The sequence below is a fragment of the Panulirus ornatus genome, chromosome 40 (genome assembly GCF_036320965.1).
Source record: "Panulirus ornatus isolate Po-2019 chromosome 40, ASM3632096v1, whole genome shotgun sequence".
Lineage (NCBI taxonomy): Eukaryota > Metazoa > Arthropoda > Malacostraca > Decapoda > Palinuridae > Panulirus > Panulirus ornatus.
The window spans coordinates 9,580,541-9,599,680 of NC_092263.1; the positions used below are offsets into that span (position 1 = coordinate 9,580,541).

Here is a 19,140-nt window from a genome sequence, read left to right on the forward strand (position 1 = left end):
TCAGTTTTCATGGCAATAAGATGCCTCCAGAATGTGAGCTGTCATTTCTTGCTTAAAAGATACCAAGTTTTAAACTAAAGACTCTTTCCCGCCTGTTTCTCCCTTTCCAGTTCACAAAACTTTGGCGAGGTTTTCTTGCAAAATTAAAGCTAGCTTTAGAGCATTAATTATCCAGTTTTTACGTAGTCACTTCCACGAGCAGTGGAATTAAATATTTCAAGTAAATTAGCTATAAAAAAATACTCATTTCCTCGGTTTGCTTTTGTAGTAAATTTTTTGATCTGCCAAGTTACACATTTAAGTCATATAATTTGGTTGCATATGAAAGTGTACATACCTTATACTAGTTAACAGGTCAAGGGTAACAGATCCTGCAATATGTACATATTCCTTAATGGCTTAATGTTTTCATTGCTTTTTTTTTTCTGTGGTAATAATATAAGGTTGACTGTATCCCTTCCACTTGGGAAAGATTCCTGAGAAACATTTCTGTTTACAAATTGGGTAAAACCAAACCATGAGCTTCACCCAATATATCACGAGGGTTTGAATCTACGTCACAACACTATATTGTATTATATATATTTTTTTTTGTTGTAAAAGTGACTTGTGTTGATATACCTAGATTACAAGACACAAAGCACTTATTTGTTCTAAACCCATTTTTTGTCTTTTCCCCATAGATAGTCAAGTGTACTATATGTCATACAAATAAGATCAGTCTGTGATGAAGAAAGATGTTTGATCTTCAGAAAATTTGCAGATTTTAACATGTTACTGGTTAGGTTACATTAAAGGTTATGGTAACAAATTACGTGTATCTATGTACAGTATATGCTTTTAATGCCGTCTTCATTGTTAACTTTTTGTTTTTATGAACGAGTTTCTCAGATGTCTTATATTCCATTATAAATTAATGTGTTCATTTGCCAAGCTTTATTATTGAACTAGTACTTATTCAGACTCAAAGGTGTGTGTGTAATTGTGTTAGTCATTCCACAACTTTGAATGAACTTCCTGCATGCACCAGCAGGTGCTTCGCATTACAGTCGTGCCTTTTGGTACATTAGCAATAATGTTGGTCTACCTAATTAAGTGTAAGCTTGTCAGCATACAATACTGTCTTTCTGCCAAAGTGAAGTCTGTAAATTGTGATTAGTTTTAGCAAATAGTTTTATTTTGTGTTATGTCTGTGTTAAGCCATGACTATTTTCCTTCTGGGTGGATTGATGCATCTCTCTTAGTTTTATTTATTGGTGATATTATAAGCACATATTAATGTGCTTGCATCCTCATCAGAACTATGGTGGTAGGAAAAGATTGTTTTCCAACTTTAAATAATCAAACTAATTATGGATGTTAAAGGCATAGGTACATATGTCAGTCATAACTTCCATATGTGATAATCAGTGTAAGTCATACCATGCAGAAAATCCCATACTATTGATAAAGAAAGTCATATATAAACATTATAATTTTGACTTTAATCATTAATTCATTTTCTATCTAATAATGCTACCTCGCTAATGCGGGAAATGGCGAATAGTATGAAGAAAAAAAAATACATTTGACTTAACTAAAGTGTTTTGCAATGTGGTCAGACAAAAAGAATTTTTCTATTTCTTTACCTTAATGTACAGTACTATCAGTTAGAGCCAAAGTTTTCTCTATTTCTGGGATGTTCTTGTCAAGCCTTAACCAAATCACATTTCTCCTGGACAGAAAATTGGAACTTTGATCAAAGGGTCTGTGAGGATGTACAATCAACCTTATGTAAAATAGGCTTTCCACAAAAATGTTTCTGATGATGTGACTATCATACTTTATGTAAAACAGCCTTGCCCTAAAAAATTATTGTGTAAATGTGACTTTTCTGTACATGTATGAGTAATGGCTTTAAATCTCATTTAATCATTGCTGCAGGCTTCCGTTATGGCACTGTAACAAGTTTCTTGCCCAAAGTCCCCTCAAGGCTTTAAGTTGCCATATATGTGACACTTCTCAAGTGATCTGTGACAGTAGTTTTGTAAGTATAGTTAATCCTAAGTTGGCACAGTCTGTTAAAATTTGTAATATAATGTCATGTATGTGTAAATATGTACATAGTTTCAACAACAGGAGTTTCAATTTCTTTATGGGTATTATAAGATTCTCCTACAGAATAATGACTAACAAAAAGGCAAGATGTATTATCAATGCCTACCTACCTACTTGTGAAAAGATTTTGGCCTGACAGCATGTCTAGCACACCGCTCAAAGGCCAAGTAAATTAATGCAGTAGGACAGGAAACTGTACCATATGTAACCCTCAACAGAATTAATACTGGAGTGGCATATGAATGACAGCAAAAAGTAAAGAAATGAGAGAATTTGAGATGTAGAAAAAAACCACTCATTAGGTGATATAAAAACTTAAGAGATGTAGTACATGAGAGTTGTTTTAGATTAACTTGCATATTCTAAAGCATCCATAAAAAGTTAACCTTTTACCATATTTACTGATATACAAGAAGCCTTAATTTCAGAAATAAAAAAACCTCAGTTCATGGAAGCATTTGATACTCAACCTATCACACAAAAAACATCCATTAGCATGCTTCGACCATATTTTTTCCTAAACCAGTAACACAAAGATCTTGTTTTCACAAAATCAGTGAAAATACAGATCTTGTTTTCACAAAATCAGTGAAAATACTAACTGATCACCAATATTCTTTTACCTGGTAAGATGTGCTGGAACTCTCATTTCTGACATGTAATACCAGGTATAATCTACATAATTTGATTTGTACATTTTCTAGGAATACATACCCCAAGCATGTCAAGGAAAGGTGTATATGCCATACACAACAAACTAATGGCAATTCAACTCATCTGCAAGTTAAATTCTCCTGCTCATAATCCAACTTACAGATGTTGACTTATGGTAACGTATGGCATACAAGACACAAAGGCAACTTCGAAAAAAATTTTGGGGGAAAAAAGTGCTTCTTACTGTATGTGAATGGAACTCTGAGGAAGGAGAATTTTCCAGGTTCCTTGACTGAATAGCCTCAAAACAGAAATGGCACGAACATGAACTGCAAGAGGAGGAACTCCAAATAAGGGGGACGTGCTTCCATTTCCACAAAATAACCTCTGCTAAACGAGACAGAATCATTACTAGGAAAGAGGCGTAATCTACCTAAGGAGAGCCAAAAAAGTTTTTACAAAGTTAGTCCAGTTTGCAGAGCTTTACTGTATATGATAGGTTCTGGTTTTAGTGCATTATATGTAACAAACTGAAAGTGTGCAAATGCAGCCATTCTTCATTTGTTCCTGACTCTCCCATGCTTAAGTATTACAGACAAGTAAGGTATTAAACTGCTGTATTCATTCAAACTACATTGACAATAGCATGAATGTGAAGGAATGTATGAGATGTGGAGTGGCAAGTGTTATGAATACAAGGAAATATTCAGATATTCTTGAGTATGTAAGAAATTCTTCTTAATTGCACCACAGTATATGATCATGAGTAGCAAAAGATGCACAATTCCCTTTATAAATTATTTTCCCACTGATTGCATCAAATTCCAGTCCTAATTCTTAGACATCAGTCTCAGCTTACTTAAACAGGGCAATATATGATATCGTACAAATTACATTTATTATAGAATACATGTGCTCTGTCTAAAATTCCTTCAAACAGCACACAAATCTGCAGTTGGAAACCAGAATATTCAACTTTGGGTTTCTGTAAATAAATCTATCACACGAACTAAAGGTAGGGTTTGTTTTCAGGAGTGCATGGGTGTTATAGTGAGAACTAAAATTGACATTAAATTTATGCATAAACTAGTACTAAAAATCATATTACTATGCTCATAAATCTAAAAAACTTCCCATACCATATGCAAGACAAAAATGTACACTTGGGGGTAGAAAGAAACCTTCGCCAAAGAATTGGCCATACCTGCCTTATTTCTACAAAACTAATGCCTTTATGCACCTGATCCACCCCAGAGCTTGAAAACTTATTGATTAGATAGAAAATATAACTGCCTGAAAATAAAGCATATAATTTCTTTAAAACAAAAGCTATCTAGGAATGCATAATCTTAAGATTTGGAATACCTACCAAAATATTTGTACCAGGAATCTACAACCTGATTCTATGAGCTGCTTAACACATGTTGTATCTAAATAGTCTTGGACAACACTAAAGAGGATGGGCTGGGAGAACCTTGCCAGTACACAGCCCAAAGCCAACTCTGTAGCCCTCTCCTTGACAGTACCCTGTCATTACTACTTCATCACCATCTTGCAGAAACTTGCGTGTGGCTCCATTTCCTATGTCTATGGTTTTACTCCCACGCCATGACAGCTCCAACATTGACCCATATGACTCTTCAGTCTGCCATGGTCAAAGACAAGAGTACAATTCAGATGTAAGGGTTGAAGTCAACTTAGGAAAAGAATATTTATTTATCAATTTCAGTACCATTACTAATATGAACCTGCTGTGCAAGAAGAAGCATGTGTCACATATCCAATGAAAAGTAAGACAAACTGCTCATCTTCTATTAAAAATAGCTCTTACTCAACTAATTTCAACTTCCTCTAAAAATGTAGCAAAATGGCAACCTTTCTATTCACTTAGAGCAAGAATAGTAGCACCTACATGCATTAACTGATACCTTCTACCCTGTCCCACATCTATTTGAGCAGAACATCACAATTACCCAACCTTTCTACTGACGAAGTAAAAGAGTGAGAAAGTACAAAACGTGTAGAGTTCAAGCATGATATATGAATATAAAAACTTCAGGCATCCTCCAATAAAAGTCTGGGTTGTTCTTCCAAACCTCAACATAAAGAATAATCATATCAAAACATTTCCCATGCAGCCCAATTAAAACCTACGATGCATTTCAAAGAAACGATTTTCTACCCAAAACATGGAGAATAAAAACTAGACATGCAATCAAAAGCAAATAATTCAATAATCCAAATGTATGGTGCACATTGCATGAAATGAACATGCAGCAAGGTGTTAAGAAGTGAAGGGCTTCTAAGGAGTGTGAGGTAGGGGCAGTAGGAGCATCTGCCTCCCTGTGGGTCAATATCAGCATCACCTTCCTAGAGATGGTGTTATCACTGCAGTAGGTCTTGGTTGGAAGCAGGAATCTAATGCTAACTGTAATGCTCATTTTTTCTTCTCAAGTACTCTGTACTTTCAGTCTGCATTAATAACTGCTGTTGTTTGATTGATTTCAATAACACTCAACACATTTAAAGAAATCAGACTATTGGTCTAGTCAACTAAGATGGGGTTGTTGGAACCTTTACATTCCTCTCCTGAAGCATTAACTTTCATTAGTTACATCTTTACCTTGCAAGATTACCAGTTCAACTCTAAACTACTTTGCCCTTCTTGAAGACAAAGTCATCGGCTAAGTTAAAAATGTCTCCTTCTATGGTTTGCAGACTGTTCACTTGAAATTGAGCAAACACTTGAACCTGATCTTCTTCCACAAACCATTCATAGTCATCTTCAATTTCTCTAAGGCCTTTACATGTTGACTGATTTCATGGTATCACACAAGTGCTAGAATTGCTATACTAATGGCTGGACAGGGAAAGACCATTGTCTAAGCCCTGACAAAGCTGTTCACAGTCCTACAATTCTGAGAGTTGACGACAGTACAGTAAGGGTTTGAGCCTGAAATAATCTTTGGCTAATGGTTCTGTCTTTTAGAACAAGCCACTCTCGGCAACGTTAAATGCTTCCTTAAGTTTTTAGGTGCCAACTTCAATGATCTTTATTCATGCATGATATTTGGGTGCAGCAAAAGTGTTAGCACTTTCAGCTTCCCATTTTGCCTTGATGCTGTGCAGTCTTGAACCTTTCAACCATCCCAAGATTGCACCAAAAGTTTCTGCTTGTAAGCTTTCTCCATGTTCATTCTTCAAATCCTCACACAATGATCTTGCCTTCTCTTGAATTACCAGGGTGTTGAGTGGCATATTAAACTGGTTCTGATCCTCACTCTAAACATTCATCATGTCTTCCAACATTTCCATCAAATCACATTTCTCTCTTTCATGTGTGTTCGCTATTTCCTATTTAAGCATCAAGAACAGAAAAGTGAGTCAGAGGAAAAAGTCCTTTCTTGGCTCCTTCCTCTGTTCCTTCCTTTGGAAAAAATACAAGTAGGGAGGATTTCTACAACCCCTGCTCGCAGCCCTCTTAATAGCCTTCTACAAAGTCAAGTGGGGAGGATTTCTATACCCCTGCTCCTGTCCCTCTTAATTGCCTTCTACAAAGTGCAGGAGGTATGAGGTGGGTGAAAGTTTCTGCACCAATTCCATGCCTTGATGATGTGAATGAATCTCCTTGTTTTGCTTGATAGCAGCAGAACTTTTCACCAGTCACCATATAACTTATTACCTCTAACATAACGCCTTAAGTAATGGCTTTGTGGGCTGTCTGATCACAACAGTACTGCTATTTTTATTTACTGGTCTTTTTCTAGACATCTTCAATGTATGGAACAGGTTGTAAGCCACTGTAAGTGTAGTGGCAGAATCAAACAGTGGTTTGACTTGTAAACATCTAGTGAAGCTCCAAAAATGCATCAGCAATGCAAGTGACCAAGAACAATATATAACACTTCCACAAACATATGCCTTAACTTGCAATGGATATACAGTATGTATTTTGATTTTCTCCATTATGAGAATATAATTTTGTAGGTAGTAGTTGATAAGCAGCCAACAACCATGGGGGGATGTTACCAGTACTACCCGCTTAGGTATCGGGAGGATCTGTGACATATGCATAGTGAGCCAGCGCTGCAGTGCTTGTCATGTTACACTTCTCTGACCCAAGTAGATGTCTTTCCTTTCTGCCTCACCCACACATGAACTATTTGCTTTCTGTCCACAAACATGCAATCTCTCCTTGTTACGCATAACACACGACAACACGTCAACTCATGCAACTCATTCTTCATAACTAGATTTTCCTGCAGTAAGACCTGCTTTTGGCAAAATGGTAGCAGCAGTAGGTAGGAGCATTAGTTATACATGTTAGGTAGTAGTATTAAGTTGGAACATTAAGTATGAAGCTCTGCAACACCGATGAGTTGCTCTCTGGCAATGGCATGTTAAGGGCAAGTCCACCAGTTATGGAGACTACTGCCATGGCCACCCCTTAAGGGAGTTCCAGTTGGAACAGCCATCAGAGATACAGATAGATAGAAGAATGATTTAGAAAAAATTAGTAGGAATGAAACGAACGACGCAAACTATATATTCGTCAATCGCAATGTATATCATGGAATGCCCATCAAGCAGAAAATGCACTGGCACCATTAATTACCTAGCATGCATTGTCTTACAAGAGTATGGATATTTGCTGTATTTCATACAATGAGAAATAGCCTTTGCAAAAAAATTCAGTGCATGCTCCAAATTACCGGAGCAGTTTAAGCTACATATCAAAATAAAAAAATCCAATGTTAATAGAGCAATAGTAATGGATTAGTATACCTCCTCGTGAGAACATACTGGTTGTCCAAGGTGAATATAAAGCAAGGGCCATCATATCATGAAGCAGTTCTAAATGTTCTACATACAGCACCACATACCTTCAAACAAGAGCTGAATATTTGCTAAAAAAAAAAAAATCTGAATAGCTACCAAAAATTTTTTCTTTTAAAAAATCTAAATAGCTACCAAATTTTTTTAACTGAAGACTTAAGTGTATCACTAATTAGCAATGAACTTTTAAAGAGTAATCACATTCCAAAAAATGTTCTTCAAGGTAGAACCAGAATTAAACTGCTTTAGTGGCAACACTTCGGACAGTCATTTATATATCCTATAAGCAAGGCATGGCTTCTCAAAACCCAAGCACACTCCCATTACAAGCATAAGCAAGGCATTTATGAAAAATAGCACATCTAACTGCAGTGTAAAATATAGTATTATCCAGAAAAAGGAAAAAGAAAAAGCACTAACCGGTCCAGAAATGGTGCCAGAGGCCAAGAGGTCTCCTGGACGAACATTGCAGCCAGTGATGGTGTGGTGAGCCAACTGTTGCTTCATTGTCCAATACATGTGACGGAAGTTGCTGCGACATACAGTTCCTGTATGGTTACTTCCTTCCGCTGAAAAGGTGGAATGTCTTTTTACATAGAAACAATACTGAGAGAGGAAAGCAATTCTTATATGTGGACATCATTACCACTGGGCAAAATAACATGCTATATCTGCCAAGTTGAATCAAAAGAATGAAATGTACTTTTAGGACATGATTCAATATATGACAACAAAAGAAATGCAATACTAATTTTGTCTCGTACAGCATTGAACTTACCTCGGATTCCCACTTCCAGCTTGATATCATAAGAATATTTGTCTTCATGTTTAAGGTATGGGAAGGGCTGGGGGTCTTGGACATAACTGTCTATAACAAAGGGTGCAAGAGCCTCCATGGTTACCACCCATGGAGAAATTGTTGTGCCCAAATTCTTTGCCAGGAATGGACCAAGAGGGACATACTCCCACTTCTGGATGTCTCGTGCTACAGGAAAGCGAATACATTGTTTATAATACTATTGCTTTCCACTAAATAAACATCATTGATAATTCATTTATATTACATGTCCTACAAGCATATAAAACTCTATTTAACATACTCCTTCATTCTTGAGAAGTTGTATCAATCTATTATTTCAAATCTATTATTACTTCTACTCAAAAATCTTAAATAAAAAATCCAAAAGTACTTACCACTCCAATCATTCATCAAGACCATGCCAAATATGTGTTCATGAGCAACCTTAATGCCAATGGGATCACCCAACTTATTTCCAGGACCAACAAAGAAGGCCATTTCAAGTTCAAAGTCCATCAGTCGACAGGGCCCAAACACAGGTGGTTCCTCATCCTTTGGACGAGTCTGGCCATTTGGCCGGCGTATGGGTGTACCTGAGACTACCACACTGGAGGCTCTACCATGGTAACCCACAGGCAGGTATTTCCTGTAAAGTATATCCATGAACACATTTTTTTTTTCATTTCAGTTGTTCTACTAGGAGTGGGTGGGCAAATGATGCAATGAGCTAAAAGCCTTCAACAACACAGCAAAAAGGAGTCTATGGTTTCCTATGGAGGAACAACAAAGCTGGGTATGAATACATGACTTTGATTATGACACTCAAAGATCTATATTGAAAGGCCTCTACAATATACCCGAGCTGAAGGTTGGAGTACACATCACCAACAATTCAAAACAAGTGCATTTAACTACATTTTACTTTTAACCTCAAATTGGGTTGGGGTCATCAATGGAGTATAACAGGGTCTTATTCTGGAACCATAGCTTTTGGAATTATGTGAATGACTAGGTAGGAGATATGGCCTACTACCTGAATATATTTGCAAATGACATACAATTCATGAGGGGTGTCAAAAACTAAGAGGATGGCATCAACGTACAAGGAGACTTATACACACCCAAAAGTTGGTGTGATATATGGTCGATGAAATTCTACCCAAGTAAATGTAAAGTAATGAGGATGTGGCACACTGAAAGAATGTCTCATACAATGTAACAGGAAAGAAGCTGCAGGACTGTGTGTATGTGTGTGCGTGTCTGAGGTGGACTTGGGAGATAAAATGACCTTAGCCTGTTACTGGAGTTCCATGGTAGGCGAATAGTAAATGAAACAAATGTCTGTTGGCAAATATTAGATTACCATTCATTCAAGTAAATGAATTTGAAAATATTCAGCAAGTTGTTCTCATACTATGTTAGGCCAAAATTAGAATAAGGATTGGTAACTGCGCTTAAAAGAAATGGAAGCAATTCACAAAGAAGGTCCAGAAGAGGGCAACAAAGATGCACTGAAATTAAAAAGCTGAATTACTCTAAAAAAGCCAAAGGCGTTACGTTTGTCTACAAAAGAAAAGTGAGGAGTGAGGTGTGACCAGATCAAAACTATGCTTTTATAGAGGCTTTATGTAGATAGTGAACAATTATTCAAATAAACAGGAACAGATCAAACAAATGCAATAAGAAATCAAGGAAATTACTTGTAAGAAAGATGTAAAGAATTATTTTCTAGTGCAAGGGTGGTGGATGAATGGAATAACAAGGAAAAGGTAAATGTAGATATCATAAACAAGTTCAAAGAAATTTATGACAGAGTTGGGGCTTTATGAACATAAAACTCCTTACCCACACAATAAAAATAGGTAATTATATATTAGAAAGAGTTACTGACCAGTTAGGCATGAGGGCATTTTCTTTGCTTCGGAACATAGTACCCACATTGGTTGCGTGGTCAATTGACGAATAGAAATCGGTATAATCACCAATTTCTGCTGGTAGGTGCATTGTGGCTGAACTCTGAGGAATAAGGGCTCTGAAAATACAGAATGCAAAATATGTTACATTGAATTATTAACTCATAATATTGACAGTTTTGAGAAGTCTTAGTAATATGGCCAATCTAGGTAGGCTTCTTTTCACGGATATAAGAAAAATGATCTACACATAGTAAACAATCAGCCTTAAGATGAAGATTGGACTAAGATAAAAAAAATAACTTACTTTGCTCGGAGTTTCTGATCATCACGCAGAGTTGGACAATCATCCCTTAGTAAAGTCTGCAGAGTTGACCTGGCTTCTTTCCATGCTGGGCTGCCCAAGCTCATGAGTCCATTGAGGGTATCCTGCGACCAAAAACATGCATTTTTAATGTACATTTTCCACACGAGTTTTTCCAATTCACAGACTACCCAATTAGTTTCCCTACCCTACCTTTCACCTCATCATTCATGTGCTTGTATATTTCTCTCACTACCTATTCAGTTATCAACTTGAGCAATCAACATTTAAATTTGAGGGTGGAAAAAAAAAATCAGAGCACAGTGGCATATGCTGTAAATACTCGTCCAGACACAGACTGCCAAAGATGTTCAAACTTTCAGCACTGCCTAAACTTACTTAGCTGTGGGAGTCATTACAAATATTTCTATCCATATATACTCTCAACTAAAACTATGACTCACCCGCCTGCCTGGTCCTGCTTTCCCTATAACTGCATACATAACAAACCTGCAAACTCGGAACACTCACAGGCCGCCTGGAAATCAAAAGCACTTGTCACTTACACTAGGAAATAAGGACTCCGATACAATCTCGCCTCAACACAGCCATACAATGAAACCACTCAAACACTAACCATCACCCTACAACACTTCAGCAACCTCAATTCGCAGATCATTTCAATCCCCTCCCCTCGACAAAAAAAATTATATAGCACAAAAACAACTGAAGTGACCCTACTCACTTGCTGGAACACCTGCTGTTTGGTTTTGAGGACAGGTCCAGTGAAGAGATGAGAGACGAGCGACAGGTCCAGGATCATCTCCCCAATGGCCACACCAATACGATGAGTTGCCTGAGGATGAAAAATGACACCATTGTAATATGTGAATAATGCTGTTCGGTGAATCAAAGGAACGAGTGCGGAAAAATGTCACTGATATTAACAAATTTTAATTCTTTTCCAGGAGTCTTAATGTAATATCTAATTAGCATGAACAAGGAAGTACATGAAAATAGTACTTTACAGTAATTATTTTTGCCATATTGTTTGTGGGCGAACCAACTCATTGTTCCATGAGAGAGATTGCACCAATGTATGAAAATGAATATTCATAATAAAATATGCATATCATTCATAATAAAAGTGTGGGGGAAATACATTAACCATCCATTACAGCAATAACAATGGGTTGTTAGCTCAAGGTTCATCTGATTCCCGAGTTCTCATCATTATATATCTTGTGTGATTGATTTGGGGGAGGGAGGGAGGAAGGGGGAGGTGATTCGACCCATCATGAGTTGGGGGAATAGGGGTAGGAAGAGGGGGAAAGTGATTCGACCCATCTCGAATTGAGGGATTGGAGGAGGAAGGGAGGGGGAGGGGGGAAAAGTGATTCGACCTATCTCAAGTTGAGGGAGTGGGGAGGGGAAAAGTGATTCGACCTATCTCAAGTTGAGGGACTGGGGGAGGAAGGTGATTCGACCTATCTCAAGTTGAGGGATTGGGGGAGGAAGGTGATTCGACCTATCTCAAGCTGAAGGATTGGGGGAGGAAGGTGATTCGACCTATCTCAAGCTGAAGGATTGGGGGGAGTGATTCGACCTATCTCAAGTTGAGGGATAGGGAGGGGGAAGGTGATTCGACCTATCTCAAGTTGAGGGATTGGGGGAAGAAGGTGATTCGACCTATCTCAAGCTGAAGGATTGGGGGAAGGAAGGTGATTTGACTTATCTCAAGCTGAAGGATTGGGGAAGAAGATGATTCGACCTATCTCAAGCTGAAGGATTGGGGGGAGGAAAAGTGATTCGACTCGAGTTGAGGGATTGGGTGGATATACTAAATTGTCATCATGACCCGGAATCCTAAATATAATTAGAGGCAACACAGAATGTACTTCGTCACTGTGATCAAACACTTTCTAGCAGCTGACAACAACAACAAATATTTGCTTGGCAAAATCCCCCTTCCTCCCCCATTAAAGTGGGGAGGAAGGGGGGGGGTGTGGCCAAGGACTCGCAAACCTGAAGAAAAACAAAAAAACAAGTTCCACTTAAGATTTGTTTAACATGAAGAATTATGGAGGAAACAGTCATGCAAATATTATATAAGCTTCCAGACAAAGACAAGCAGTGCAGCCCGGGTAATGACCAGGGGGGAGGGGTGAATAATAAAGATGGGGGGGGGGAGACATGAATGGTGGGGCCCCTTAGCAACCCAACTCAATCATCTAATTACTATCGTTACTCACGTTGTCATTGGTCGAAAATATGCCGTAGGGCAAGTTCTGGATGGGGAAGTGGCTGTCGGGGGTGAATGGCAAGAAGGACTTCATCTCGAAGGGCTTGATCAGCAGCAGGAAATAATGACAGTCTTGACTCGTTCACTTTTGCGGGTAGTCTGCAGTCCAAGCCGTCTGCCCGCTCCAGCCGGCTCAAAACCCCGCCACCACCTGCTCGAGTTGCCAAACCAATCAAACAATTTTTATTTTTACTCTCATTAATAATATAATTCCTTCTAATTATACGTTATTATTATTCACATAAGCGTTGTTCTTTTCATATGTATCTAGTGTCTATATCATAAAATGATATGATATTTATTAGATTATGAATTTCCCGGGAGTTGGGAACACTTGGAGGTGTGTCGTCAGGAAAACTTGTAAGACGTATTCTGATTGGTTCCGCTTAATGACGTCACATGAATTAGGGTTTTCATTGGTCAATATTCGATTCAAGCAAAAAAAATTACATCGGCCATGATATAGAGAATTATTACAGTCGGAAAATTATCTTTTATCACCTGAAGATTGTGTCATTTTTCGAATGGTGATTATAATATGACAGTGGCTGTCTAAAGCCAAATGACTTGTTCAATAAATAATTGGACTTTTACTATGTATCCTTTATTGATTTAGTTTACTAGGAACGATATATCTATAAATTACTTCCAAGGACGGCAAGTAAATGGACAGCATCGCAATGGCGCCCTTATGGCCTGACAACATTACCATTTGCCTGAAATTTTACTCATTCCAGAGAAAGAAAGAAACACCATGTAATAGTCCACAGTGATAGTTAAGAAAATAAAGGATACCATTAAAAAAAAATTCTAAATCTATTTTTAAAGTATATTCATATATCTAAAAAATATTTATTCACCGATGTAAAAGAACGCAGATTTCTAATGCATGCTGTCATGATGAATTCCACAGCAGCCTAGGCCTATTAATCTACAATTCCATACTTATATAATTACTGATAAATGCATATAATTACTGACATGTAATAATATAGAGAACAACGTAATTAAAGTAGGTTCAAGCAGCAGAATACTTCATTACTGTACATGTCACTCTTTCCAAACAGTTTCTCTTCTTAAGATGGTAATAGCCTTAAAACTGATATTATCAAATAAACAATTTAACATGTCTTATATAATACTAAATTTCGTATACAGATAAGTAACACTCCCTGTACGTCGATTTTTTTTTGGCATCACATTCTAAACTCCTCTTAGGCTCCACATTTCAATGGGTCACATTATAAATGACAGTACACAATAAATTGGCCACAATTGTGGCAATAAATTGGTAAGACTATATAAAAATCTCATTTATGTATGAGCGGGTGATGTCCCCCTGCTAGCGAGGTCTGGGAGACCTTGACATCTCTTATGATGCTAAAGAAAAACTCAAAATAAAAAAATGTAAGAACAAGTCGAATACCAAAGATCTTTGAATTTTGTTCCAGTTATTTGGATGGTAAAGTCAACCATAAATATTAGTCAAACTCTCATAAAAATGATTATAGCTGTTTGGTACACATTCATTTTGTCTGGCAACCAGAGTGGGATAAAAATTATTCTTTAGTGTATGTTAAAACAGGTGGTAGCAATACTCAAGACAGTTTTGATCTATGATACAAATTTCAATGCTTTTGCATAGAGGAGAAAAATTCATAAAACTTATTTCTATAACCTCTTTTCATGCCTTACTGGTGGAAATCATTCAAACTTAAAACATTTACTTTTGAGGGGCTGAAGTTGTTTCAGTCATAAAAATAATACATTAATCATCAAAAATCATTTACTTTACTGTTTACTGTTTTAGCTCAAGGGATATGTGGCGAACAAACCCTTCCTACCCCACCTTTCCTTATCTTGATTCCTATCTATCTATACATCATCTTGATTCCTATCTATCTATACATCATCTATTTCCTAACATAGACTATTTTCTACTCATCTAAACAATTACTGTATATGTTCTGGTCGCAGGCTTGCTTAAATGCTAAATAACTCGCCCTGTATCTTGCTACTATGACAAGCTTTACTTGTTCTAGGAGAAATGATAAAAGTAAATTCAGGTGATAAATTTATTTATACATAAATATATATTCTTGTATATTCTCATTTCATTATGACCATACCTTTTTAAACTCATATTCATTAATTTTGAAAAATTATGGAAATGAAGGATCACATTTCTTCAAAGGAAAATATTGTTATACAAAAGATTTTATATCATTCCTGTAAGTTAGACTACATAGTAACATGGGCCGATTAAGAACTGACTCAATTTCCACTGTCAGTCTCTGACATTTGCAGGATAGATGAAAAAATAATCTTGAGCCATCCTTAACATTTAAGATTTTGTCTATGAGAAATATCCATCCCTCCTCCCTCAAGGACCATCACGGAAAAAAGTGATTTTCTGCAACTGTCTAGAATGTTATGAGGACTGTCATATACATATAAATTACTCTCCCTTACAGAAAATTATACATCTCAAACGCTCTCCTCCACAATGGACAAGAGTATCTGCAACTCTCTTTGGCTCACATGAACAACTGTAACTCTTCCATACAAAACTGTTGCGAAAATCACTCACCGCTCCATGATTTCCAAAAATAACATGTCCCTCTCCTCTGCCAAAATGACAACAGCACTGAACAAATAGTACATTCCAAAAACAAAATACTAACTCATGAACTATAGTCAACTCAGAGCATACATTTATTTTAACACTTCTAACAGTTTGGAAAAACACACTGAACAAACTATGGGCAACATTAGCAAATGATTGTAAAACGATGAAAAAAAAAATCTTAATCCAACCAAGAAATAACTTTCTTTTTGTATTTGTAAATAAAAGCTTAACTTACCAAATGAATAATTATTATCAAAATCAAAGGAAGGCTGCTGTATATGTAGGTATAGATATAAACATCAAAACAATAACAGAGAAAACAAATACATATTAGTTCATTATAGGCATATGCACAAACTGCATATGTACATATACAGGTACATTAATATATCTATTCATTACTACCCAGAACTAATCACTATGAAAGAGTTCTTGCGTTACCGAAGACCTCTTTCTCAAGACCCCAGCAGCCCAAGATTGTGATACCCCCAGCAGCAGGGAAATGCAAACTACGTTAGAGTGAGAAGTCCTTTGATGAGATTTACTCATAATGATAGGGCCTTGAGGTTGTAACCTGGAGCAGGTGAAGTTTGGTAATAGGAATGGATCAAGGCAAGTGTGTATAAATATGTACATGTCTATATATGTGTATATCTGTGTATGTGTATGTATATGTGTATTATCTATATTATATTTATCATACTTAGTTGCTGTTTCCCACGTTAGCGAGGCCAAGCAAGGAAACAGATGAAAGATGCCCAACCCACCAATACAGTATATACATAAACGCCCCACATGCACATATACATACCTATAAGTTTTGACGTATACATACATATATATACACAGACATATATATATTATACATACATATGTACATATTCATACTTGCTGCCTTCATCCATTCTCATCACCATCCCACCACACATGAAAGACAGCACCCCCCTCCATGCACGTGAGGTAGCGCTAGTAAAAGACAACAAAGGCCACATTCGCTCACACTCAGTCTCTAGCTGTCATGTGTATATGTGTATATGCATGTATGGGCATTTATGTATGGGCTATTCTTCATCTGTTTCCTGGTGCTACCTCCCTGATGCAGGAAACAGTGACCATGTACAATATAATAATAAATATGAGGCTATTTTCTCTAAGGCTCAGTCCTCTTTTCTTAATGCTACCTTGCTAATGCAGGGAATGGTGAATACATATAGAAAAGAATATACATATACACATATTTTATGATGATGGCTCCAGTCACGGACAAAAGTCCACATGATGGCTGGCCCTTAATTGAAGTATAGAGAGAATTATGAAACAGAAAAAAGAAAGACAATGCAGGGAGTGCTCATCATCCTCGAAGGCTACGTTCTGCCTGTCTGAGGTCATACCTCGAATGATAAGTCAACTTTGGCAAAACTGTATCATGTTCACTTTATGTAATAGTAAAGTTTTGTCAAAGAACTTCTTGTTCCAAAGAAAACCATTCTGTACCTGATAGTGAGTGTAGAATAGCCTTAGAAATGCAATAACCCCTGGATGGTGTGGATGGGTCCTCGGGTTGTAAAATAATATGAATATAAATAAATGAGTAGAACCATTGTAAGGATAACAAGAAACATTCATGATATTTAGAGATATCATATCTCATTACCAGGCCAACAAACAGAAAACTTAACTCCAATTATAACATATGAATATACATGTTTTCATTAACTTTTGAAACTGTGCTTGATGAATGGTTGTCTCCACAAATGGTTAAATCTTAGCAAAACTTAAGATGTATGAAAAGAATCATGAAACATTCAACAACATCAGCCATTCAAACACTATCTCTTAAGGCCTTTTGAATCTTCATGTGCTGCCACAGTTTAAATTGAATCCGTAACTACGCCTGGAAACTATGTATCTCTCTAGTTAAATTCAAAATCACTGTACACGGTCTCTTGACACATGCAAGTAACTACTTCACTGTTTTTATCAACTGAACTATACACAATCTCTGTTTGACAGGCAGGGGCCTATGTGGGGTGGGCGCACAGTATCTTCCCACCCTGGTTATCTCTGGGTAACTGAACCTTGTTGGCACCTAGTAGGAGTGACATCTGGCATCAACACACACCTTTCATAAGTTAAGGAAACATAGGTTTCTTCAAATGCAGGTGGCAAACTCTGACTGCTTGGATTACAAGAGTAGGTTGTACCAAGTGCTGCCTACATGAGGTCTGGGAAAAGTGCTTTAAGTTTTGAAGAGGAAACTTAAAATGTCAGGTTAAGAGAATTTAGAATGTCTAAATGAGGCTGCAGATATTAAAAAAGCTAGTAAAAGTTATATAATCATGACTGACATAAATCACAAAGATGGAGAGATGATCAAATGAACTATGAACTATTCCTGCAACATATGTGGGCACTGGTAAGAAAAATTCCTGCCAAGAGGTACGTATAGATTCCAAATGTTCACCTATAACTCTAATGCTCAAAAATATCAACAAAGCTCATTCACACAGAGATAAACAAGGTGGGAAGCCACTCTGCATTCCCTGAACCCAGGCCTCTGCCCTACTATGCAGTGTAAACAATTATACATGGTTCAAATTAACACGTCATGTGACCAAAAAGTGTGATTCTGAATAAAATATTATTAAAAGACTCAATATCCAAGTATAGGGACTTGAATATCATGTTCTGGAGTAATTGGGTACACAAATAGATTAAATGAGTAAATATGCAAAGATTCAAAAGTCTTAGCGATGAAACAAGATTTAAATATCTATGTGACACTGTGTTCAAAATGCCTGGGTTATTGAAGTAGCTTAAGATATCAAGTTTTTGTTAATAATCCACCATCTGTGGGGGACAGCTTCTAAAAAAAAAACCATCCTTAGGTTAAAAACAAAGCTGTTTGAAAGTGGTTCATTGTACTCCACATTTCTTTTATCAATTTTAATTGCAGGGTTATGCTATCATTACTAAGCCTTGTCTTTAGTTGACTGCATCTTCATATATTCATCTTAAGTTCTTTCAGGTCTATACTTTAGCCTTAGTCATGCCCTTTGACTGCAGTCTAATGAATTTCCAGTAATATTCAGCACAGTGTCTGACTCTTCCAAAGCAGTGAAAAAATGCTTCCATTGCAGTTTTGATGACACCACTCAAGAGTTTCAAATGCCACACCAAATGAACTGCCATCTGTGTTCCTATCTTTATCATATATACAGATATGTAGACTTAAGTAAAATGTTTTCTTTTTATGTAGCAAAGGACAGTACAGTACTAGTATATTGATACTATACAATACAATAATGATTTTTCTGTTATGGCCATCTCTTACAGGGAAGTTTCCTTAAAGACTGGGGCATTGTTGAGATAACATAATATGTAAGCATCATATTTCATATATCTGTTTTAATAAAATCACACTGTTGTACTTTGTATGCTGATTTACATGAAATCAACCTGAATCAAAGCCCCAATATTACAGCAAATTTTTTCTCAGATCAAAAGGTATTCGTGCATACAAGTAAGAGAATATCATGAAGACTTATGGTATTAAAAATACATGGGTTATGACTATCCATCCTTTGACCTCACTGAAATGAAGTG

General features: G+C 36.8%; 1 protein-coding gene across 1 annotated transcript; it reads right to left on the reverse strand.

The window, feature by feature from the left end:
* Window positions 1-3,635: 3,635 nt before the first annotated feature.
* On the reverse strand, window positions 3,636-13,021 carry Faa (fumarylacetoacetate hydrolase). Its single transcript, XM_071685442.1, has 8 exons — window positions 12,856-13,021; window positions 11,349-11,459; window positions 10,607-10,728; window positions 10,278-10,418; window positions 8,782-9,032; window positions 8,366-8,572; window positions 8,008-8,156; window positions 3,636-4,396 (listed from the first exon to the last, which is right to left on the reverse strand). Exons 1-8 carry the CDS (start codon window positions 12,937-12,939, stop codon window positions 4,202-4,204), a joined length of 1,260 nt encoding a protein of 419 aa, XP_071541543.1. The 5' UTR covers window positions 12,940-13,021; the 3' UTR covers window positions 3,636-4,201.
* Window positions 13,022-19,140: the final 6,119 nt, after the last annotated feature.